This window comes from Melanotaenia boesemani, chromosome 22 (genome assembly GCF_017639745.1).
Source record: "Melanotaenia boesemani isolate fMelBoe1 chromosome 22, fMelBoe1.pri, whole genome shotgun sequence".
Classification (NCBI taxonomy): Eukaryota; Metazoa; Chordata; class Actinopteri; order Atheriniformes; family Melanotaeniidae; genus Melanotaenia; species Melanotaenia boesemani.
This window is the reverse complement of record NC_055703.1, coordinates 22,299,938-22,325,155: the sequence shown is the minus strand read 5'-3', so window position 1 is coordinate 22,325,155 and position 25,218 is coordinate 22,299,938. Positions and strand designations below refer to the sequence as shown.

Here is a 25,218-nt window from a genome sequence, read left to right as displayed (position 1 = left end):
ATGAGGAGGGGGAGGGGGGGGAGCCCTGTATTTCTTGGTAGATGGTGGTCGCTGGGGTTCAGACCTGGATAGAGACATCCTTTTAAGACCTTGGGTGATGTGGAGAAGAGGGTCTGGTGAGGGGGGAGAGCTGGCAGTTGATCGCTTCTCTGCTGTGTCCTTCGCTCTTATCTGTACACTCATGTTTGGGTTTGCCGTCCCAACAGCATGACGCAAGTGTGCACCAAGTAATCTGCATCCAGTTAGAGAGTGTAGAGAGTCTATTACAGTGGACACCTATTTGACTGCTGTTTTCTAGTGTATTCATGAGTGAGGATGGTATATTTGTGTATTTGCCACTTGTGGGCATCAGTGAGTTATCCAATACACTGCCAGTCATGGTAGAATAAATATATATACTGTATGTGTACATAAATACATAGTAATTTCCAAATTTGCTTCAGTAATAAACAGGAAAGGAAAATTATACTGATATATTTTTATATACAATACATTATAGAAACATGAAAACATGATTTTTCAAATATTTTTGAAGAATATGTGAACATATATTAAATAAATAAAAGTAAAACATGATTAAGAAATAAAGTAAAACTGCATATGTCTTTAGAAATCAAATATTATATATAAAACACATGTGGCACTATTTCAAGAATTCATGCATGAAAGGGTTAAAAGTTGTAATGGAAAATTTATTCATATACCCTTATAGTTTGTAGGTTACACTTTGTATGTCTGTGTATTTAGATAAGAACTCCTTCTCACACCTTCCCCCCTCTCTCATCCCCTCAACAGATGTTGAGAGTTTAGTGAGCTTCCTCCTTTGCACCCTTCACTCCGTAACATTTGTTAACAGCTATGTGAGGAATTTAAAACAATGACCTCCTACTGTGATGTTATCAGCTCATGCCTGGTATATTAACTAAGCTCACTGGTATCTCCCCAGACTCACGCAGACAAACTCCTTGACTGTGGGACTCTCATTGCTGATCAGCTCTTAATAAATAATACTTTGTTCGATTCTCACTTAGTGTGTGATCTTTGATAACTAAAAATTCCACAACAAAGTTCATAATATTGCTCTACTTGCCTATGTATTAAGACAGTGGTTTCCAAACTGGGGTCCGGGACCCACCAAGAGGGTCCCCTGAAAAGCACAGGGGGTCCGCGAGGCTTTGAATATTAGAGCCATTGGGATTAAAATCCACAAATTGTCCCTATTTTAATGAATAAAAGTAAAGATGTATGTTCATTAAACTTTAGCTTTATCAAAGGACAGGACTCAACCAGAATACATTAAGCCTGGTACACACATAAAGATTTTTTTTCATTTTATTTTATGAGATTTATGGAGAAATCAAGAAACATGATTCTTACAGTGCTGCAGGGGTTCTCCAGGTAAGCCAGAGCACGGTGTAGCAGGAAGATAACCGTGTCCTCCACTGCGATGCCAGGCTGGTAGGCGAACTGCAGTAGATCCATGGAGGGTCCCACCATGGAGCAGCAGTGTCCCAGGATGAGTGTCTCAAGTTTCATCTTTAGATGGGGTGTGAGAGCCACCTGCCTGTAGCCGGTGAGTTCTCTGGCGTAAGATGTCTTTGACACTGGTACCACACAGGAGGCCTTCCAGAGCTGTGGTACCACCTTCAGCTTGAGGCTCAGGTTGAAGACATGCCCCATAACTCCACAAAGTTCATCTACGCAGGACTTAAGGAGCCTAAACATGAAAAATTAGGTTTTTTAGATAATTTCCTTTGCAAATAATTCTTCTTTCATGATTAAAAGAGAACTTTCTTATTTATTCATATAAAGCGAATAAATTTAGTAGGTGTCTTTAAGCTATGATGCCATGAGTTGGTGTATTTAGTGGTTAGTGAGGTGTTAGCTTCATTTCACAGCTTAACGTGTGTAAATGAGGGAATTTTCTGTAGACTGTGTTGACAGTTTTTATATTTACGGCTACAGCGTGATGATGTCAGTGGGTGCGGTGCATGCTGGGTACTTAAAGTCAACTGTAGGTTGTGGTTGGTTTTCATACCCAGTAAAGCTAACAAGTGTTACATTGTGTTGGTCAGCAATCTCCCTCCTTCATGCACATCTACATAAACCTTCCAAAAATTAGTTAGTTATTATTATTATTACTATTTTTTTACATTTATTCATATGAAGCAAACAAAACCAGCAGGTTGCTTAAGCTATGATGACATGAGAAGCATGATGCTGGTGTATCAGTGGTTAGTGAGGTGTTAGCTTCTATTCACAGCTTAACATGTGTCAATGAGCAAATTACCCTTTTCCATTGTGCATCTCAGACTAGTGGAAGGAGAATAAAAACTTTTAGACGTACACATAAATTAAATAAGAATAAATTCAAGTTTATTTTCTTGGATACAAGACAAAAACAATAATAAACATTTCTAACTCCCTTTTTTGCATTTAAAAACAAGCCACCCTGAACAAAAAGGATGATATCATGGAACATCAGCGGTTAAAGAGGTGTTAGTTTCTGGTGGCTGCTAAATTCGTATGTACATGAGAACAGCTGCAGCAGAGATGTTTGCTGGTTTATTTTTTTAACATTAAACTTAAAACCACAACTGTCAACTCCCTTAAAAGGTGTCAAACAATTCAGTTAAAGGCAATACTGGTCCTGTGGGGGTCATTATATACAATGAACCATAGAAAATATGTGTACAATCAGATTTAATAAACATATTTTGGTTAATCAAGAGATAAATGGCATTAGACAAGTGTAAAAGTTTAATAGGAAATATAGAAAATATAAAAATATGTTACAAAAAAATATACAAAGTATTATGTACATTATGTTCTCTCCTCTTTCCCATATTCCACCTCAGCTATGCCTCATAAAGCTAATACTGTAACTGGTAATCTGCAGTTGCTCCCTATAATCTTCCCCTAAGATGGTTTAAAAGCCCATTTCACACTGACTGCTCATGGTGGGAATGACAAAACTTTGTCATACACAAACGCTGTAAAGCTTTTAAAAGCACTTAATATTGCTCTGCTTGCCTATGTGTGCATATATAAAGTCTATGAACCTCCCAATGAAGGGTACGTATTTAATTATTAATCTCTTACTTTGCTGGTTTATTAGTTGCAGCACTGGAGTCGTTTAGATCAGTTAGAAACTCCTGCAGAGGAAGAAGCTCTCACACTGCTGTATATCACAGTGTCAGGAGCCTATAAAGAAACATAACAACACAAATTTTGGCATTTAGATTTCTTTTGCCATTCTTTAGCTGCATCATTACCAATAAAATGCATTGAACCACTCACCCGGCTCTTTTTAGGGTCTTCTTGGTGTGGCTGACAGTCGCATAGACAACAGCATCTTCAGGACCAGCCTGTTCACATAATAGAATGTAAAGACTGCTCAGTGATATATATATATATATATATATATATATATATATATATATATATATATGTGTGTGTGTGTGTATGTATGTATGTACAATTAAGTTCTATCTTTTAATGATCATAGCTTGTGAGATGGCCATTAATTTACCATACAAATGACAAGTTCATTGATAGAAGTGTTTAAACTCACAGTGTTTCCTTCCTTCTTTTTATTTCCTGAAAAGACAAAGTTAAAATCATCTAAATACTTTGATATAAGTTTTGATTGTTTCTATTTTTCTTGAATTCACTTTCAGAGAAAGCTGCATTTATACATAACTTTATTTTTGTGAATCTTCCTCAGTTTTATTTATGATCAAATTATCATTTACTTTCACACTTTGCAGATAATTGAGTTCAATGTATTAAACAGAAGAAATTAAATTATATTTGACATGTTCAATTTAAACCATTTTACATACAAAAATTAAACTGATCAAAATTCTCACCTTTAGTTTTCTTCCATATAATGATCACCACAGCTGTTATTAAGAGAACTGCTGAACCCACAGAAACAGTCACAGACCACCATGATGAACCTGGAAAAAAGAAGTTAGAAAGTTAAACACAGTCAGAGGTTCTGAACAACAACAAGTTTCAGACTGAGACACACTGACTGAAGCAGAGAAAATCTCCACCAGCAGCCAAGAGTCAGTCTGACATTCACACTGCAGAAGATGAGAGATTCAGTCTCTACCCGCTTGTTGTGATGGATTGTTGTTGTTTGTAGGTGTTTGTCTGTCCACTGATGTCTGCTTGGTTTGTGTTGTTGTTATTTTTCTCATTGCTTTACTTGAAGTGGATGATTTTGGTGTCTCTGACGTTGTTGTGGTTGATTTTGTTGTGCTAGTTGACTGTGTTGTCAGTGTTGTTTCTCCTTCACCTGGTAAAAAACAACAACATTAAGACCATTTTCTCTGTTTAACTGCTTTACAAAATTAAATATAGTTATAAAAAAAATTAATTTCTCATTCACCAATAATAAACAAGTGCTTTCAGTTTGATATGGCCAAAAACAATTCTTGAATTTCTCACCTGTTGTCTCATGTGAGGACTGAGGGATGAAGGGAAACAAGTGTATTTTTTATAATAATTCTCTGTCACTTTACATTTTAATAACTCATAAATTATTGACTCCTGATTCAGGTGAGATGGTGTAAATGTCAGAGTGGCAGAGCAGGAATGTGCTGATATCTCCATACCAGAGGATTTACCCTCATACAGCCACTCCACTGTGTGTCTACAGTGTTTAAATCTCAACACAGAGCAGAACAAAGTGACTTTATCTTTGTTCTTCTGTTCAGTTACTGGTGAAGATGGAGATGTTGTGAGAGAAAGACAACAAGAGGAAAATAACTTCATCACTGTGATCATAATTATTGTGATATTTCAGTCTGTTGTTCTAACAAGACAGTTTGAGCTGAAAACATCATGATGTAAATACTCACTGGTAATAACAGACAGATCAACATGAGAGTCTGGTCCTTGTTGTTGTCCTGATACAAACTGTCTGCAGGTGTAAAGACCAGCATCCTCGTCTGTGACCTTCTTTATAACCAGAGAACAGTTCGCTGTAAGACTCAGTCTGTCTGATTTAGTCGCTGCTTCTCTGTGAATCTGTTCATGTTCAGTCACACGTATTGTTCCCATGTTATTACCAAAGATCCAGGTCGTACTGTCACAGTTATGCTGATGCATGAAGCACACAAAACCAGCAGGTTGCTTTAAGCTATGATGATATGAGGAGCATGTCTTAGGTGTTAGCTTCTATTCACAGCTTAACATGTGTCAATGAGCAAATTAACCTTTTTCATTGTGCATCTCAGAGTAGTGGAAGAAGAATAAACACGTTTACATGTACACATAAATGAAATAATAAATTTTATTTTCTTGGTTGTAAGACAAAAACAATGGTAAACATTTCTAACATTTTTTTTCTTTTTTTCTCCATTTAAAAACAAGCCACCCTGAACAAAAAGGATGATATCATGGAGCATCAGTGGTTAAAGAGGTGTTAGTTTCTGGTGGCTGCTAAATTTGTATGTACATGAGAACAGCTGCAGCAGAGATGTTTGCTGGTTTACTTTTTTAACATTAGACTTAAAACCACAACTGTCAACTCCCTTAAAAGGTGTCGAACAATTCAGTTAAAGGCAATAGTGGTCCTGTGGGGGTCATTATATACAATGAACCATAGAAAATATGTGTACAATCAGATTTAATAAACATATTTCGGTTAATCAAGAGATAAATGGCATTAGACAAGTGTAAAAGTTTAATAGGATATATAGAAAATATAAAACCATGTTACAAAAAAGTATACAAAGAATTATGTACATTATGTTCTCTCCTCTTTTCCATATTCCACCTCAGCTATGCCTCATAAAGCTAATACTGTAACTGGTAATCTGCAGTTGCTCCCTATAATCTTCCCCTAAGATGGTTTAAAAGCCCATTTCACACTGACTGCTCATGGTGGGAATGACAAAACTTTGTCATACACAAACGCTGTAAAGCTTTTAAAAGCACTTAATATTGCTCTGCTTGCCTATGTGTGCATATATAAAGTCTATGAACCTCCCAATGAAGGGTACGTATTTAATTATTAATCTCTTACTTTGCTGGTTTATTAGTTGCAGCACTGGAGTCGTTTAGATCAGTTAGAAACTCCTGCAGAGGAAGAAGCTCTCACACTGCTGTATATCACAGTGTCAGGAGCCTATAAAGAAACATAACAACACAAATTTTGGCATTCAGATTTCTTTTGTCATTCTTTAGCTGCATCATTACCAATAAAATGCATCGAACCACTCACCCGACTCTTTTTAGGGGTCTTCTTGGTGTGGCTGACAGTCGCATAGACAATAGCATCTTCAGGACCAGCCTGTTCATAGAATAAAACGTAAAGACTGCTCAGTGATACATATATATATGTATATACAATTAAGTTCTATCTTTTAATGATCATAGTTTGTGAGATGGCCATTAATTTTCCATACAAATGACAAGTTCATTGATAGAAGTGTTCAAACTCACAGTGTTTCCTTCCTTCTTTTTATTTCCTGAAAAGACAAAGTTAAAATCACCTAAATACTTTGATATAAGTTTTGATTGTTTCTATTTTTCTTGAATTCACTTTCAGAGAAATTTGACACGTTCAATTTAAACCATTTTACATACAAAAATTAAACTGATCAAAATTCTCACCTTTAGTTTTCTTCCATATAATGATCACCACAGCTGTTATTAAGAGACCTGCTGAACCCACAGAAACAGTCACAGACCACCATGATGAACCTGGAAAAAAGAAATTAAAACGTTAAACACAGTCAGAGGTTCTGAACAACAACAAGTTTCAGACTGAGACACACTGACTGAAGCAGAGAAAATCTCCACCAGCAGCCAAGAGTCAGTCTGACATTCACACTGCAGAAGATGAGAGATTCAGTCTCTACCTGCTTGTTGTGATGGATTGTTGTTGTTTGTAGGTGTTTGTCTGTCCACTGATGTCTGCTTGGTTTGTGTTGTTGATGTTATTTTTCTCATTGCTTTACTTGAAGTGGATGATTTTGGTGTCTCTGACGTTGTTGTGGTTGATTTTGTTGTGCTAGTTGACTGTGTTGTCAGTGTTGTTTCTCCTTCACCTGATGAAACACAACAACATTAAGACCATATTCTCTGTTTAACTGCTGTACAAAAATTAAATATAGTTTTAAAAAAATTATTTCTCATTCACCAATAATAAACAAGTGCTTTCAGTTTGATATGGTCAAAAACAATTCTTGACTTTCTCACCTGTTGTCTCATGTGAGGACTGAGGGATGAAGGGAAACAAGTGTATTTCTTCAAAATAATTATTTTTCACTTTACACTTCAATAACTCATAAATTATTGACTCCTGATTCAGGTGAGATGGTGTAAATGTCAGAGTGGCAGAGCAGGAAGTTGCTGATATCTCCATACCAGAGGATTTACCCTCATACAGCCACTCCACTGTGTGAGTACAGTATTGAAATCTCAACACAAAGCAGAACAAAGTGACTTTATCTTTGTTCTTCTGTTCAGTCACTGGTGAAGATGGAGATGTTGTGAGAGAAAGACAACAAGAGGAAAATAACTTCATCACTGTGATCATAATTATTGTGATATTTCAGTTTGTTGTTCTAACAAGACAGTTTGAGCTGAAAACATCATGATGTAAATACTCACTGGTAATAACAAACAGATCAACATGAGAGTCTGGTCCTTGTTGTTGTCCTGATACAAACTGTCTGCAGGAGTAAAGACCAACATCCTCGTCTGTGACCTTCTTTATAACCAGAGAACAGTTCGCTGTAACACTCAGTCTGTCTGATTTAGTTGCTGCTTCTCTGTGAATCTGTCCATGTTCAGTCAGACGTATTGTTCCCATGTTATTACTAAAGATCCAGGTCTTACTGTCACAGTTATGCTGATTTTTCCCACAAGGCAAAGCAGCATCATCACCAACTCTGACAGTGAAGGATGAACGTTGCTCAGCTGCTGTTGTTCAGAGAAATTAAAATATGAAAAATAAACTGTTGAATGTAAATGTCTGTCATGTTTCTTATTAGTGTGAGGATCATTTTACAATCAACACAATGTAACAAACATGTCTGTGTTAAAGTAGGAAAACTTAATGAAGCTACATTAGTAAAGCTTTGAAACTGGTTTAAATCATCTTATTTAACATATTAAATGTGTTTCCTTACCTGTAAACTGAAGCATCAGAATCAGGAATAAACACATTTTAATCCATGTGAGTGGAACCATTGTGCTTCTGTCTCTTTTGTTGTGTCCTTCACAAATGACCGAGTCTCTAAAAGTGGTTTCTTAAACAGAAATATATTATGAGCTTCTTCTGGTTTGTGAGGCGTCACTTCCTCATTGTAGCTTCACTCTGTGTTTTATCACCTCTGTTCCTTGAATTAATTGAGTTGTTTACCTCCTATTCCCTTATTTAAAAAGTTGAAATAAAACATTTTAGCTTTTATTGCATGTTGAATGTATTTTACTAAATCTTTAATCTGCTTTGTTTTCCACTGAAGATGACAGTGGACAGTTCAGCAAAGAACAGAGGAAGCTGCATGTGTGAAGATTGCTGGTACAGATAAACGTTTAACTTCATGCAGCTCTTCTATTTTGAATGTGTTTATTAATAAATTAGTAAACTGATGTCATTTTTCTGAGAAGTTTAGAAGAAGTGTTTTACTGAGAATGTGTCTACAAAAGGTGCAGAGCTCCAGTTATAATTAGATAAACATCATAAAAACATCAGTTTATGTTAATTTAGATGCAGTGACGGAGACAGAAAACGTTCACTGTGGTCGCTACGATGGATTTGTGATTATTTCTGGGGTGCCGTACATGTTCCACTACACAGTGAGTAAGTGTGTAAAGCAAAACTCGGCTCCAACGTCACGCAGCGGCCTGGAAGAAAAAATTGTGAAGTGCAGTTTCTCAGCATCAAGATGCTGCTGGGCTGTGACGCTCCAGAAACGTGCAAAATAAATGTCAGTGCACCATCAAACAAGTCAGCAACACTGAGTTATAAAGTTTGAAGGTTATCTAGTGCAACTTAAACATGATAACAATAATAAAAACACTACTAATAATTTTTACTTAATTTATCCCAAATGAGAAATTCAGCTCTACATTTAATCCATCTCTACATGTACGAGAGCAGTGGGCTGCCATGATGTTCCAGCACCTGGAGAGCAGTTGGGAGGGTTCAGGGCCTTGCAGTAATTCACCTCTGTTGACACACCAGAGACTTGAATCCACGTTCTCCAGACCCAAGTCCACCTTGTAACCACAAGGCTACCACTCCCTCAAGCCTCTTAATTCCATAAAGTTTAATCATGCATCTCTACAATATTTGGAAAGCAGATGGTGGAAGATTAAAGAATAACTGGAGCTTTTAGATTTTTTTTCCCTTATTTGTTCAGATAAAGCTGCCCTTTCTGTCAATGCAGAATTTACCCAAACACCTCGCTCAGCTGGACGAGGAGGTGGAACGGGCATTCTTATTCTAAAAAGTGGAACTTAACTTCTGTCCGTCCTATGGCTAACTGCTCATCACTTGAGTATCACGCAGTAAAGGTCTCTACACCCATCACTGCATACATTCTGGTAATTTACCGCCCTCCGGGTGGCAGTATAGCTGAGTTTGTCTCTGAAATGGACATGATTCTCTCTGACATTCCTGATGATGGCACACCACTAATTGTCATGGGAGACATGAACATTCACATTGACAAACCACAGGCAACTGACTTTCTGGCTCTCATCTACTCTTTCAATCTCAAACTGGTACAGACTCCTCCAACACACAAAACTGGCAATACTCTTGACTTGGTGCTGACCAGAAACTGCTCCACAGCCGACCTGTCCGTCACCCCGCTGCACCTCTCAGACCACTTCCTGGTTAAATTCCCTGTCTTCCTTCCTCATGTCAATCAAGCGGCTCCAAAAATGGTGTCCTACCCCAGAAACTTGAGATCCCTCAGACCTACACAGCTGTCTGATGAGGTTTACTCTACCCTCCCTTCCCACTCAGACTTCTCCTTACGGTCTGTTAATGAGGCTACAGAAACACTCTGCTCCTCTCTCGCCTCCTCTCTGGACAAACTCTGTCCTCTGGTGTCAAAACCAGCCAGACAAAACCCTCCCAGTCCATGGCTCACAGAGGCTCTAAGGGATCACAGAGCCGGACTCAGGGCGGCTGAAAGAAAGTGGCGCAAATCAAAAGAGCACACTGACTTGTCTGAGTACCAGCAAAAACTTGTAACTTTCACATCCAGCCTAAAGGCGGCCAAGATAGCCTTTTATCAGAACAAGATCCGCAATGCTCCCAACACACGACAACTGTTCATGGCGTTTAACTCTCTTCTATCTCCACCACCTGCTCAGCCTCCCACTGTGCTGACTGCAGAAATGTTTGCTTCCTACTTCACTGAAAAGGTTGCTAACATCAGTAACCAATTCACTGAGCCTGACCAACTCAACATGGCCAAACCAGCTACTGGTGCATCACTCTGTTCTTTCCGCTGTCTAAATGAGGACGAAGTCTCTAAACTTCTGGTCAGCTCAAAACCCACAACCTGTCCTCTTGATCCTGTTCCCTCTGACATCCTGCAGAGCATTTTACCTACAGTCAAATCTGCAGTAACTCATATTATCAACTCCTCTCTTAAATCCGGTGTCTTTCCTTCTGCCTTCAAGCAAGCTCGGGTTACCCCACTGCTGAAGAAACCCACACTCAACCCAGCCCAGGTTGAAAACTACCGGCCGGTCTCATTGCTTCCATTCATGTCTAAACTACTAGAGCGTGCCGTCTTCAGTCAGGTCTCACAGTTCCTCCAAGACAACAACCTGTTAGATCCATATCAATCTGGATATAGGCAAGGTCACTCTACTGAAACTGCTCTCCTGTCAGTTACTGATTCCCTACGGCTTGCCAGATCCACTGGTCAATCCTCAGTCCTTATACTGCTGGACCTGTCGGCTGCCTTTGACACGGTCAACCATCATATACTGTTCTCCAAACTCTTGGAGCTTGGCATCTCAGGATCTGTCCTCTCGTGGTTTACATCCTACCTCACAGGGAGATCATTCAAAGTATCTTGGTGAGGGGGCGTGTCCAGATCACATGGGCTGACAACAGGGGTGCCTCAGGGCTCGGTGCTCGGCCCTCTTCTCTTTTCCCTATACACCTTCTCACTCGGTGCAGTCATTAGCTCTCATGGTTTCTCCTACCACTGCTATGCAGATGACACTCAGCTTTTCCTTTCTTTCCCACCTGATGACACAACCGTCTCAATGCGAATATCAGCATGCCTTGCTGATATCTCTGCATGGATGAAGGATCGCTACCTTCAGCTAAATCTGTCCAAGACTGAGCTTATTGTCTTTCCAGCCAGTCCTTCTTTACTGCCACAGATAAGTGTGCAGCTTGACTCAATCACACTAGTGCCTACATCTTCTACCAGGAATCTTGGTGTCATGGTAGACAACCAGCTGACCTTTAAGGACCATGTTGCCTCGGTTTCCCGGTCTTGCCGATTTGCTCTCTACAACATCAGGAGGATCAGACCCTACCTGACTGAACACACGACCCAGCTCCTGGTCCAGGCTCTGGTCATTTCACGCATTGACTACTGCAACTCCTTACTGGCTGGCCTGCCTGCATGCTCAGTTAAACCTCTGCAGATGATCCAGAATGCAGCAGCACGTCTGGTCTTCAACCAGCCCAAAAGAGCTCATGTCACTCCGCTGCTAATTGCTCTTCACTGGCTTCCAGTTGCAGCACGCATCAAATTCAAAGCTCTGCTTCTGGCTTACAAAACAATAACCCAAACGGCTCCGGTCTACCTTCACTCCTTAATCCAGAGCTACACTCCCTCTCGAAACTTACGCTCTACCAGTGAAAGACGCCTAGTGCTCCCACCACAACGTGGCGCAAAATAAGTAGCTAGACTCTTCTCCTCTGTTGTTCCCCGGTGGTGGAACGATCTACCAAACTCAGTCCGATCCGCAGAGTCCGTATCCACTTTTAAGACCAAGCTAAAGACTCAGTTGTTTAAGGAGCATTTCCACATTTAGCTTAACTAAATGAGTCAGAAAGATTTGTCCAGCTTTTTGGCTCAACCAAGTACTGAAGAAGCTGTGTGCACTCATGCCCAAGATGATATTGTGTGATGAAATCATGCACTTATGACCAAGATGATATTGTGTGATGAAATCATGCACTTATGACCAAGTTGATATTGTGTGATGAAATCGTCATCTTGTATTTAAATAAAATGACTAATAAAAAAAAAAAAAAAAACAATTATATGCACTGCACTAGCACTACATGACAGCACCTGGGTCCAACTGGACTCAAAAGCGGTCTGACTATCATTTAATTATGACGTCCCATCTTGTTTGAATTCATGCTTGTGTTGTTCTTCCTCTCAAATGTAAGTCGCTTTGGATAAAAGCGTCTGCTAAATGACTGTAGAATAGAATAAGCTTATATTATACAGTAGTAGCACATTTGTAGACAATTGTATTGAGTTTTACTACTTTGCTGAGACGAGATGCTCAGCTTAGTTTATGGTAATCAGCAGCATAATGAACTCATTGTGTATCATCAGGAATACACTCATTATTTATTCTTTCATATTTCGATCTTTAAAAGTGGTTTCTTAAACAGAAATATATTATGAGCTTCTTCTGGTTTGTGAGGCGTCACTTCCTCATTGTAGCTTCACTCTGTGTTTTCTCTGTTACTGCTTGAATTACTTTAGTTTAACTTTCAATGTCCTGATTTATATGTAGTTTAAAAAAGTTTAAATGAACCATTTTAACTTTTACTGTATGTTTAATGTATTATACTAAATCTTTAACGTAATTTATTGGGCTAATATTGCAAATTTAAAAAATAATAAAGGAAGCAAGTTGTGTAATGATTGTAACTTCCATAAACTGTGTTCATGCAGCTCTTAAGTTGCCACGTATATCTGTGTAATGATGATCTTGTGGAAATAATTTCTTTGTAAAATTTCTTCTCCCATCATTTCCCATAGATTGTGTCCAGGTATGTAATTCCCCTGATCCATGTGTGTACATGATATTCTGTAGATGAATACCTGGTCTTATATGGCTCTACGAACATGGAGTGATCTCCTTATAAACACAACTATCATCTGATGCTCTAGATCATTTTGAAACCACAGTTCCATCCTCTATTAGAACCTTAGGCTACATTCACACTGCTGTCTTAATGCTCCATTTAGATTTTTTACTGAGATCCAGTGAGAGGCGCGCTCAGGGGGGGCAAAGGTTTTAGGGACAGATTCATCTTCAGATGAAGAAATAAAGCCTTGTCACCGAACCCCTATGAAGTTATGTTTTTGTACTTGTTCTTGACTTGGTCCCAAGTCTGTTTGTCTCCACTAGGGCTGCATCTGAAATAATGAGGTTAATAATGATGCTCACACATGGCAGAACTGCAGAACCATGAATTTATGTAACAAACAACTACTCATGCCGTCACAATGAGGAATTAATATTCCAACACAAAACGTGCTCATACAGGGTGCTGAGCCTCCAAAGATCTGAATGGAAAATATGAAGGAAAGGAAGGAACTGAGGAAGCGCTCTGCCTGAAACATCTGGGTGGTAATAAAGTGAAATTAAGTGATTATAGTGCTGTTCGTTTATATTCTCTGATGAATTATTATAATAATAATAATATAATAATAAATCTTTATTTGTATAGCACTTTTAAAAACAGAGTTTACAAAGTGCTGAACATTACACATTTTAGAGATGGTGCAGAAAATACAAAAAACAAATAAAGACAATTTGTCTCTTGATATGAGAAGATATTAAAACCTGAACTTCTATCCAGAGATTTGGATTTAAATATAAATCTCAGGTCACACGAACACGATGTGATTCTGTTGTTGTCTTCAGGTGCAAAAGGTGTTGAGATGAACTTTAACAGCTGTGGACTCATTTCTGTTGTCAGTGGAGTCTGAGAGAAACAGAAGGCTCCCCAATGTTTTCATACCTCACTGTATCTTCATCATCATCACTGCCCACCTGTGTAAAACAACATATCATATGATGTAAACCACTTACTTTAATAAGTAATACACACTGATTTTGCTTAATCGTTCTATCCAGTACGCCGTATGTGAAGTACTGATTTGGAAAAATGCTCCAGTAAGATTTAAACCAGTCTACCACTGCAACAGCAGCTAAATAAAAGTTGATTTTCAGGTACTTTAATGCACCTGCCTCCAAAGCTTTTGTTCAATTGACCACCTTTAGGGTATGGTGCATTATTATTTTTATTATCTATTTATTTATTTATTTATTATCTCTCATAGTTTAAGCGTCTCCATCTGAGTTCTGTTCTGGAGTTTCTGATTATTAGACAGAGCTATTAGAAAAGAACTGGGCCAAACAATTGAAGTTAATTGGTCATGAGGTGTGATCCAGAGAATGATGTAACATCCTCACATCCCACCCCTGTCTGGATAGTGTGACAGCATTTGAGATGGGTGTCATCTCCAACTTAACCACTAGATGTCACTAATGGTTCAACATTGTTCCTTTAAAGCAGGGGTGTCCAAAGTCGGTCCTCGAGGGCCGCTGTCCTGCAGGCTTTCTGTGTTTCCTGCTTCAACATACCTGACTCAAATTAAATAGATCCAACAGCCTAATAAATTTTGCACAATAACTTGGTGCAGGGACACACTGAAAACCTGCAGGATTGTGGCCCTTGAGGACCAGAGTTGGACACCCCTGCTTTAAAGTCAGCACAACTTAATCAGCACAGTGTTTTGTTTCTTAAAATAACAAAATGACTAAATAAAGAGTTAACTTTAGATTTGGTGATGAAAAAGCCTGAACTTTATCAGGACATTTTCTGACCAAGTGTTTCATTTCATAGTTTTGTCCAGATGTTGACTGCAACAACAGATGTTAACAGAGCTGCTAAAACCACAGATACGATAATATACCACCATGATGAACCTGTAAAGATAAATAACATCAAACCAGCAGCCGGTTCTGAACAAGGAGGCAGTTTCAGACTGAGACACATTGACTGAAGCAGAGAAAATCTCCACCAGCAGCCAAGAGTCAGTCTGACATTCACACTGCAGAAGATGAGAGATTCAGTCTCTACCTGCTTGTTGTGAAGGACTGTTGTTGGTGTGACTGTCCACTGATGTCTCTTTAGTTTGTCCTGTTGATGTAGTTTTTCTTGGCTGCTTGAATATCGTCCCAACTTTTCTGGATTCATCCACAAAACCAAGAAATAAAGTAAACACTATACAATATTACATCACATGGTTTAGAAAGGAGATGGTCAACAGTTACACATGTGTCCATGTGTGTGTGTGTGTATTAAATAAAGTAGGATGAATGTACACTCATGACCCCTCACATGTTGAAGGATCTCTGGTGCCACTCTCTGGTCAGAAACAGAACAATAAAAAGCTGAAACTGATCTAACTGTCCCTTTGTTTACATTTGTTCTGGTTTAATATTTAAAATGGTTTGTAGAATCAGGACGTTTCCTCCAGTAACTTTAATAAAATGAAAAAAATGCACATCCACAAACACATTGTTTACTCACAATGCTCCTCTGTTCAGTTGTTAATTAAACATTTTCTGCTGTTGGCTAATTATCACAATTTATACTTTATTTAAATGTAGTAAAGTCATTTAGGGATCCATCTTATTTAAATGTTAAATTGTTTCTTTTTCCTTTTTAATCTTGTCCAAAACAAGTTTTTCTTGTGAATCAGACCACACGTCTCAATGGTACTACCTGCAAGCTTTGAATAAAGGCTGAACAATTCAGTTAAATCTTTAATTTTCAACTTCAGAGAGAATAAAACCAACAGGAACACAATCTAAACCAGTAGTAGTGAAGTTTTCCTCCTGTGTACCTAAACACACCTCACAGATGAATCAACAGCCTGAATGTCCTGCATGAGACTGTTTGATTTAAAGTTCTGATCATGGTTGAAACTATGACTAAAATACAGGAAAGTGTGTGAGCTGCAGAGCCTGAATTTAAGTAAAAAAAAAAAATCAGGCTGAAGTCAATTTCTTCTAAAAATAAACCGAGAATTTGAAATGTGTGTTTTATTGTGTGGGTGTTACACAGACTCAGTGTTTCCTTGTGTAGCTGAAATAATTAATGCAATATTTTAGATTTAAAAGCTAAAATTTTCCTCTGGCATCTTTAGTACCAAAGTAACTCTGAGCAATGATGCCATGAGAAACATGACGTTGCTGCATCAGTGGTTAGTGAGGTGTTAGCTTCTATTTATAAATTTTTACTGTGCATCTCAGACTATATAACAATATAACAATCCAATCTAAATTATTTATATTATGTATTTATTTATTTAAGGTATTAATAAAGCAAAACACTGTTGACCAATGTGCTGAACAATAAAACAACAAATCAAAACACGTTTATCTGTAAAAACACGAAAACATGAATCATCAACATTAACAGTCAAGAAATTATAAAATTACCCAAAAATATTAAAAGGTTTTAAGAAGAGTTTTAAAAACAGACAACTGTTTTATGTCTGAAGGCAGCTGGTTCTACAGCGAGAGCCTGATCCGCTCTAAGCTTCAGCCTCGTCTTAGGAACCACCAGCAGCTGCTGGTCAGCAAAGCTTAGAAGTGGTGACAGAGTGTAGGGCTGAAGCAGAGAGGTGCTAGACCACTCAAAGGTTTATATGTTAAAATAACTGAACAATAAAGCATGATGGTTAATGAGGTGTTAGTTTGTGTTAGATGCTAACTTTAAATGGACGTGGGAACAACTGCAGCAGAGATGTTTGGTTTTTTTTATCATTAAAACCTCAACAGTCATGTGACTTAAAAGGTGTCAAACCATACAGGTAAAGGTATTTGTAGTCCTGTGTGAGTCATTATTCACAGTAAAGCATAGCAGAGATACAGAAAATCAGATTTACAGATACCAGTATGTGTTCATTTGCAGATAGAGAGGATTAAACAAGAGTTAAAGATTAAAAGAATAAATGGATTAAAAAGAAGTCACATAAAGAAAAAAGGTGAGAGAAAAGAAAGTAACTTTTTAAAACCTAAAACTGAGTTAAGATGGAAAAAAAAAATTGCATGTACATAAATATTTACAGGTTTGTTGTGACACTTTGAAACTTAAAATAAAGCTCAGATGAATCTTATTTCCACTGATCATCCTTGATATGTTTCTACAACCTGATTGTGGTGCACCTGTGGTACATAAAGTGGTCTTACAAGACTTTAAATATTCTTTTAAACTATTTAATCAGCGTTTGACTGTTTTTATATTGACATTGTAATAAAGCCAAGCATGTTTGTATAGATTCCTATAATCTAGTAAAAGTTTGGCAACTACATCCTGGTTTGTCTTCGTGTTTTTCTTGCAGTTGTAAAAGTTTCTTAAAACAAGCTTTTCTGCAAAGTGCAGCTGAAAGTTGAATTTATAGCAGTTTATATGCATCAGTGCAGTAACATTATAAACCTGTAGGTAAGGTAACAAAGTTTACATAGTGCAGCTTTAACAAAGGAGCAAAGAGATGTTTCAGGTTTTTTGTTTGTTTTATAAAGAAATGATCCAGCTGTTTAGTTCGTATCTAACTGTGGACATTTTAAGAAGAATAAAAGGATTTTTTTCAGTCAACAAAGAATAAAATTATGTTGTGATTCTGTTTTTGTCTCCAGATGTAAAATGTGTTGATGAAGTTTAACTGAAGTGGACTCATTTCTGTGGTGAGTTGGTGTGGATCAGTGGGGTCTGACAGAAACAGAAGGCTCTCCAATGATGTCATAGATCCCTGCATCTTCATCACTACACACCTGTGGAAAACAACAAAACACACACTCAGGTTGTTTTGTTGTGTTGAACTTTTTCTTGTTAAGTTGATTTTATGCTTCCATTTCTTTCTTGTGAAACCTTTATTTTATGTTATTTTATTTTAATTAGATCTGTTTCATATCATTTCAACACATCATCTGCACAGCATATTCTCACGTGCATCTTCTTCCATCTTTGGTTTACACATAGATAATAATAAATAAATATTATAAACACAGACTTTGATCTCTAAAATCATAACTGTAATCGTTCTTTAAACTCACTGTGTTTTCTTCCATCTGTGTGTTGTTTCCTGATGAGTGAAAAAAGAAATAGCTTAACATTAGCTTTAACACTAAAAGTCCAAGTTAACATGAACTTTTATAGCAAATTTTCTTCTGGGAATCGTCTCACCTTTAGTTTTTGTCCACATGTTGACTGCAGCAACAGATATGACCTGAGCTACTAAACCCACACACACAATGATGCAGCGAATCAAATATGGAAAACCTGAAAATAGCAACAATATTATTTCTCATTATGATCTAATCAGAGAAAATCTTCATCAGTAATCATGTAACACTCACTTGTTAAAACAGACAGATGAACAGCCGAGTCTGATCCTTGTTCTCCTGATAAAAACTGTCTGCAGGTGTAAAAACCAGCGTCCTCAAACGTGACCTTCTTTATAACCAGAGAACAGTTCGCTGTAACACTCAGTCTGTCTGATTTACTTCTGACATCCTGGTGAATCCGTCCATGTTCAAACATCATCACTGATTCTGTGTTTCTGATGTCACTGAAGATCCAAGTCGTTCTGTAACAGGTTTTCTGATCATCTATGACGTCTTCACAGAGCAAAGTTACATCATCTCCAGCTGTGACGGTTGAGAAAAGATATTTTCTGGTTTCACCTGTTCACAGAAAACAGAAAAAATGTTCTTAAGAATTTAAAGTTAGAATGAAGTGAGTGTAAAATTGTCTTGTTTGGTTTCCAAGATTCAAATAATGTAACAAGTTCATCATAGAAAGAATATTTAGTTTATTATTTTAACTGAATGTGTGTTAGATTGATTATTATAACAGTAAGCATCATATAGGACAAATAACTACTGTGACTCTATGAACAGACAAAGTGTCCAATCAGGAGCTTCACAAGGATTTTTGATGGGCCAGGTTACATTTTTCCAGATGATGTAAATACTCACTGGTAATAACAGACAGATCAACATGAGAGTCTCGTCCTTGTTTTTGTCCTGATACAAACTGTCTGCAGGTGTAAAGACCAACATCCTCGTCTGTGACCTTCTTTATAACCAGAGAACAGTTCGCTGTAACACTCAGTCTGTCTGATTTAGTTGCTGCTTCTCTGTTAATCTGTCCATGTTCAAAAAATATTTTTAATTCTGCATTTGTTCTACGACTGAAGATCCAGGTTGTACTTTCACAGGTACTCTGATCATGTGTTACATTTTCACATGGAAAAGTGACTTCATCACCAACTCTGACAGCGTTGAATGAAAAAGGTTCTCCATTTGCTGCTGTTGGTAATAAATATTAATGTTAAAAACAGAATTACAAAAGCAAATACTTGTGATCTTCACAATTGGTAAAATGAGTCAAAAACAACAGAAGTTTGTGTTTTACTTTCAAAGAATCAACAAATGTTACCAAGTTAAAACTAAATGTGAAGCTTATTTTAATTGAACCATATTTATGTGTGTTCTTACCTGTAAACTGGAGCATCAGTATCAGGAATAAAGACATTTTAATCCATCTGAATGCGACCATTGTTCTTCCGTTTCTTGTCGTCTTCTCTAGCTCTCTGGTTCACAAATAACCCAGTCAGCAAACTGGTTTCTTCTAACAAGGAAATGCATCACGTGGTCTGAGCAGTTTTCAGATGTCACTTTTCTCATAATGACATCACTGTGTTTTTTCACACCTTTGTCATGTAAAAGTATTTATTGATGATGTGGTGACTTTTTTAAATTTCATGAAATGAAATTTAAGAGTAAAAATCTTTTAAAAATGTAACATTTATGCTCAGTGTCTTTATATTACCCTGCTCTTCGATCCTTCCTGAGAATAACTGCATATTCATTTTTTTCCTACTGAGGTGAACGATACTAACCAGTGGGCTTTAATGTGAGATGTCATGTAACACATCATGTTGGTTTCGGTTGGCAGGACAACTCGTATAAGTGTGAAAACGAGGCTTTTTTTTCTTTTCACATATTTCACCACATGTTGAAAAAAGATGTCCTGGTTGAGCTGCTGCTGCTCCCCTTCAGTCATGTAGATCCAGTGAGCCAACTCGTCCTCGAGCATGAGAAGAGCTTTAGAGAAGTGAAGGAGGAACCAGCACCAACAGATATATTGGTAGAAAACATGAAAATGAACCATGAAACTTAATCTAGTTTTTAAGTGCTTTTACATTTTGCTTAATGGAACACATTTTTCCTCATTTAGGAAAACTTGTGTTTGTTGATCCAAACTAAACAAACTCACCAGGTGGCTTTAAAGTATGATGTCATGTAAAACATCATGTCGGCTTCACTAGTGAAATGAAATTCATTCAGTGGAAGAAAAGTGAGATTGAACTTTCTGTTGTCCTTCAAGTTATATCCAGTCATTTTTAGCTCCTCATATTAAAGCAAGAAATGTAAAAGTCATGAGAAGGAGAACATTAGTTAGAGATGCACATACACAAACATTCCTCCAACCCTGCATGCATTGACTCAGGGGAGGAAGCAGTGTGCTTCTTTACATAGATAAACAGCTCTACCGCCCTCTGCTGGAGACTTTAGGTTACTGTTTTAAAATACCACTTTACCTCTGGATCTGACACAGGCTGACTTCTGTCACATATTAACACAGGAGAGAAACAACCAAGCTTCACATTTTATCAAGAGATGTTTTGTCAGTCCATGGCATGAAGAGGATCCAAGCACAGGACTAAATACAACTAAACATTTTATCTTAGAGAAACCAAAGTCCTGTCCCAGCAGGAAATGTGTAACTAAAAACAGAAAGAAAACAAAGTAGAGGTGAAAACACACAAGTGGTATCATGAAGTTACAACCAGGTTCTGAATAAATTGTGTCTAACATGTCAAAAAGATTTTTTGATTTAAATACGACCAACATGAGACTCCAGTATGAACAGCATATGGCCCTGAAGTGACCCACATGAGCAAAAGATGTAACAACATGCAGTATGTTGTGTTTACACAGCTAAATATGGATGCTACATGTTAGCATGTATGTAACAATTTTGAAATTTGTGTTCATTGGGTGCTGACAAAATTATGACAAAATATTGTTTTGTCCATTGTTAGCATTCATTCTTATCATGTCCTGCCTTCACCAGAACAAAATAGTGATTTTTGTCTCACATCAGAGACGTAAAAGTCAGATGAAATGTGACAAAACCGTTCAGACTGAAGAACAACAGATATGTATCTGATTTAGTATAACATGAAAGTAGCCTGGGTCAGATTTGAAAATAATGGATTTGTGCTGTTCAAACAGTTTTAAGTGAAAAAGTAAAATTCATATATGGTTCAAATATGAGCAAATAAGTCAGATTTGAGCCACTTTTACCTGCAGTGTGAACACAGATTATCTTAAACTGACATCTGATCATGTTTATGTTTATAGAAGGTGAGAGAGATCTAAAAACAAGTAAACACTTTAGAATTGAATTTGAGATTTTAATAAAATTCAGATGCCAATAAAAGTTTTTTTCTCCCAATCAATAAAGGACACATTTGTCTAAAGTCATGTTTGAAGGTGGAAGAGCCAAACACAGAACCAGCCAGCAGGAGGCTGCAGATCATCAACAAACAACTTTGGTGTGCAAATTTACAACAGAAATAAATGAAATAAATGAAAAGAACTGCTTTGGCAGGAAATCTAACAATAATCTACAGATATAAAAAAAATCCAAATAACAATCAAGATGATGCACAGAAACCAGTTGAAATGGCAACAGCCTAGAAAAGCACAAAATAACCTGATTGGACTTTAAACTGAGAGAAAAGATAATGAGAAACACAAAAGAGGTGTGTTGTAATTTGTTAACAAAGACCAGAGGCCTGTATTGCGATGCTGGATTTTCTCTCATGGTAACTTTGGGGTAAACCCGGGGTTTTACATACTACCACGCTGGTTAACTTCTAACTGGGGTCAATCACCATGGTAACTTGCACTGAAAGGATAACCTGGTCAGGAGCAGTTAATATTGTATAATTGATGAATTTATGCATTAACGGAGCCAGCCCAAGCCTGGGAGACGCCTGAGCTTCGGCTGGTGAAGATCTTAACTAAGTGGCAGAGCACACCGGGTCCAGGTGTGGCTCCTACCACTGATCACCAGACAGCACCTGCAACACAAACTCAAAGTGGTGGTGACGCGTCACTAGTGGAAAACCCTGGGTTGTATTGCTGAGTTAGTAACCAGCTTATCCAGATCCTGAATGTCTGGGTAAGTTAACCCTGGTAACAGAGGAATATCCGGGGCATGTTAATCACACTTCGTAGTACAGGCCTCCGGTGTGTGTGTAAATAAAGTTAATCAGAGATAGAACGGAGGACAAACTGAGCACAGAGAGGAGGAAGTTAACAGCTAAAGCTAACCTGGAAAAACAGGGAGAAATTAACAGAACATTAGTTTAAGAAACGAAAATACAAAGTTCACAACAAATCCCAAAAACCATGAAAACACTCAGCTCCTGAATTCTAATTTAAATGAATTATTAAAACAGGAAAACATTGTAGAGATGGTGCAGAAAATACAAATAACAAATAAAGACAATTTGTCTCTTGATATGAGAAGATATTAAAACCTGAACTTCTATCCAGAGATTTGGATTTAAATATAAATCTCAGGTCACACGAACACGATGTGATTCTGTTGTTGTCTTCAGGTGCAAAAGGTGTTGAGATGAACTTTAACAGCTGTGGACTCATTTCTGTTTTCAGTGGAGTCTGAGAGAAACAGAAGGCTCCCCAATGTTTTCATACCTCACCGTGTCTTCATCATCATCATCACTGCACACCTGCGTAAAACAACATATCATATGATGTAAACCACTTACTTTAATAAGTAATACACACTGATTTTCCTTTATCGTTCTATCCAGTACGCCGTATGTGAACTACTGATTTGGAAAAATGCTCCAGTAAGATTTAAACCAGTCTACCACTGCAACAGCAGCTAAATAAAAGTTTATTTTCAGGTACTTTAACTCACCTGCCTCCAAAGCTTTTGTTCTTTTACAAAAAATGTCAGCACCACCTTCATGGTGAGTTGCTTTTTTAAAATTTTATTTAATTTATTATCCCTCATTGTTCAAGCTTCTCCATCTGAGTTCTGTTCTGGAGTTTCTGATTATTAGACAGAGCTATTAGAAAGGAACTGGGCCAAACAGTTGAAGTTAACTGGTCATGAGGTGTGATACAGAGAATGATGTAACATCCTCACATCCCACCCCTGTCTGGACCAGTAACCTTACACTCTGTTCCAATTGACTAAATATTTAAATATTTAAAGTGTAATTTTTTCTTCCCAGATTAATACTTTGGGGTTTATTGCTCTAATTGTCCAGCAGCTCACTGGGGAAAGTCCTGGTTCTCCTGCAGAACAGCACACCTATGTTTCTTACTGCATTTGGATCTGGAAACACTGGATAGTGTGACAGCATTTGAGATGGGTGTCATCTCCAACTTAACCACTAGATGTCACTAATAGTTCAACATTGTTTCTTTTAAGGTCAACAACTTAATCACCACAGTGTTTCCTTGTTTGCTGTCTTCTTCTGAGTCTTTAGTCATAAAGATCAAACGTCAATATGATTTGAAGATTCAGTGTTTAAACTCACCGTGTTTACTTCAGTCTTTGTTTTGTTTCCTGAAATAACAAAAAGACAAAAAGTTAACTTTAGATATGATGGTGAAAAAACCTGAACTTTATCAGAACATTTTTTGACTAAAAGTTTCATTTGAGTATTTTTCACCTTTAGTTTTTATCCAGATGTTGACTGCAACAACAGATGTTAACAGAGCTGCTAAAACCACAGATACGATAATATACCGCCATGATGAACCTGTAAAGATAAATAACATCAAACCAGCAGCTGGTTCTGAACAATAAGGCAGTTTCAGACTGAGACACACTGACTGAAGCAGAGAAAATCTCCACCAGCAGCCAAGAGTCAGTCTGACATTCACACTGCAGAAGATTCAGTCTCTACCTGCTTGTTGTGATGGAGTGCATGTATTTGGTGTCTCTGACTTTGTTGTCATGGTAACTAACTGTGTTGATGTTGTAAATCTTTTATCTGAGCAAACACAATAACAATAATTAACTACAGTCTACATTAAGACCACGTGTTCTAGAGATGCAAAATATCGAGAAAGGTGAAATTGAAAATTAACTTTATTTTCTGCAGAATAAACATATTGATGGTTATAAACATTTCATGATGTTCTCACCTGTTTTCTCACCTGAGGACTGAGGGATGAAGGGAAACAGCTGCATTTTCTTAGTGTAAACATCTGTCACTTTACACTTTAAGAACTTCTTAAGGTCTGAATTCTGACTCAGGTGAGATGGTGTAAATGTCAGAGTAGCAGAGCAGGAACGTGCTGATATCACCATACCTGAGGATTTACACTCATACAGCCACTCCACTGTGTGTTTACAGTTTCCATCGTCCAACACAGAGCAGAACAAAGTGACTTTATCTTTGTTCTTCTGCTCATATACTGGTGAAGATGGAGATGTTGTGAGAGAAAGACAACAAGAGGAAAATAACTTCATCACTGTGATGTTAATTATTGTGATATTTCAGTCTGTTGTTCTAACAAGACAGTTTGAGCTGAAAACATCATGATGTAAATACTCACTGGTAATAACAGACAGATCAACATGAAAGTCTGGTCCTTGTTGTTGTCCTGATACAAACTGTCTGCAGGTGTAAAGACCAACATCCTCGTCTGCGACCTTCTTTATAACCAGAGAACAGTTCGCTGTAAGACTCAGTCTGTCTGATTTAGTTGCTGCTTCTCTGTGAATCTGTCCAAGTTCAAACAGCGTTACTGCTTTGTTGTTTCTGAACTTCCAGGTTTTACTTTCACAGTTATTCTGATCATGTGTCACATTTCCACAAGACAAAGTGACTTCATCACCAACTCTGACAGTGAAGGAGGATGAATGTTGTTCAGCTGCTGCTGTTGAGAAAATTAAATTATGACAATTAAACAGTTGAATATAAATGTCTGTCATGTTTCTTGTTAATGGGAGGATTATTTTACAATTAAAAGTTTGCAACCAAGTAACAAATAAAACATGTCTGTGTTAGTAAGAGGAGGAAAACCAGTGCTATG

General features: G+C 37.5%; 1 protein-coding gene and 2 long non-coding RNA genes across 3 annotated transcripts in view; all 3 read right to left on the bottom strand.

The window, feature by feature from the left end:
- The window catches only part of LOC121633261, a 61,462-nt gene that overhangs the window by 25,311 nt on the left and 10,933 nt on the right, over nucleotides 1-25,218 (bottom strand). The window contains exon 3 of the mRNA XM_041975127.1: nucleotides 24,325-24,597. Coding sequence (XP_041831061.1) covers nucleotides 24,325-24,597 — 273 coding nt within the window. The remainder of the gene's footprint in view (nucleotides 1-24,324; nucleotides 24,598-25,218) is intronic.
- On the bottom strand, nucleotides 3,318-3,954 carry LOC121633278. Its single transcript, XR_006009025.1, has 3 exons — nucleotides 3,873-3,954; nucleotides 3,575-3,600; nucleotides 3,318-3,368 (listed from the first exon to the last, which is right to left on the bottom strand). It is a non-coding gene; the product is annotated as an uncharacterized LOC121633278 (long non-coding RNA).
- Nucleotides 6,631-7,294, bottom strand: LOC121633283. The gene is made up of 3 exons (XR_006009029.1): nucleotides 7,219-7,294; nucleotides 6,879-7,067; nucleotides 6,631-6,720 (listed from the first exon to the last, which is right to left on the bottom strand). It is a non-coding gene; the product is annotated as an uncharacterized LOC121633283 (long non-coding RNA).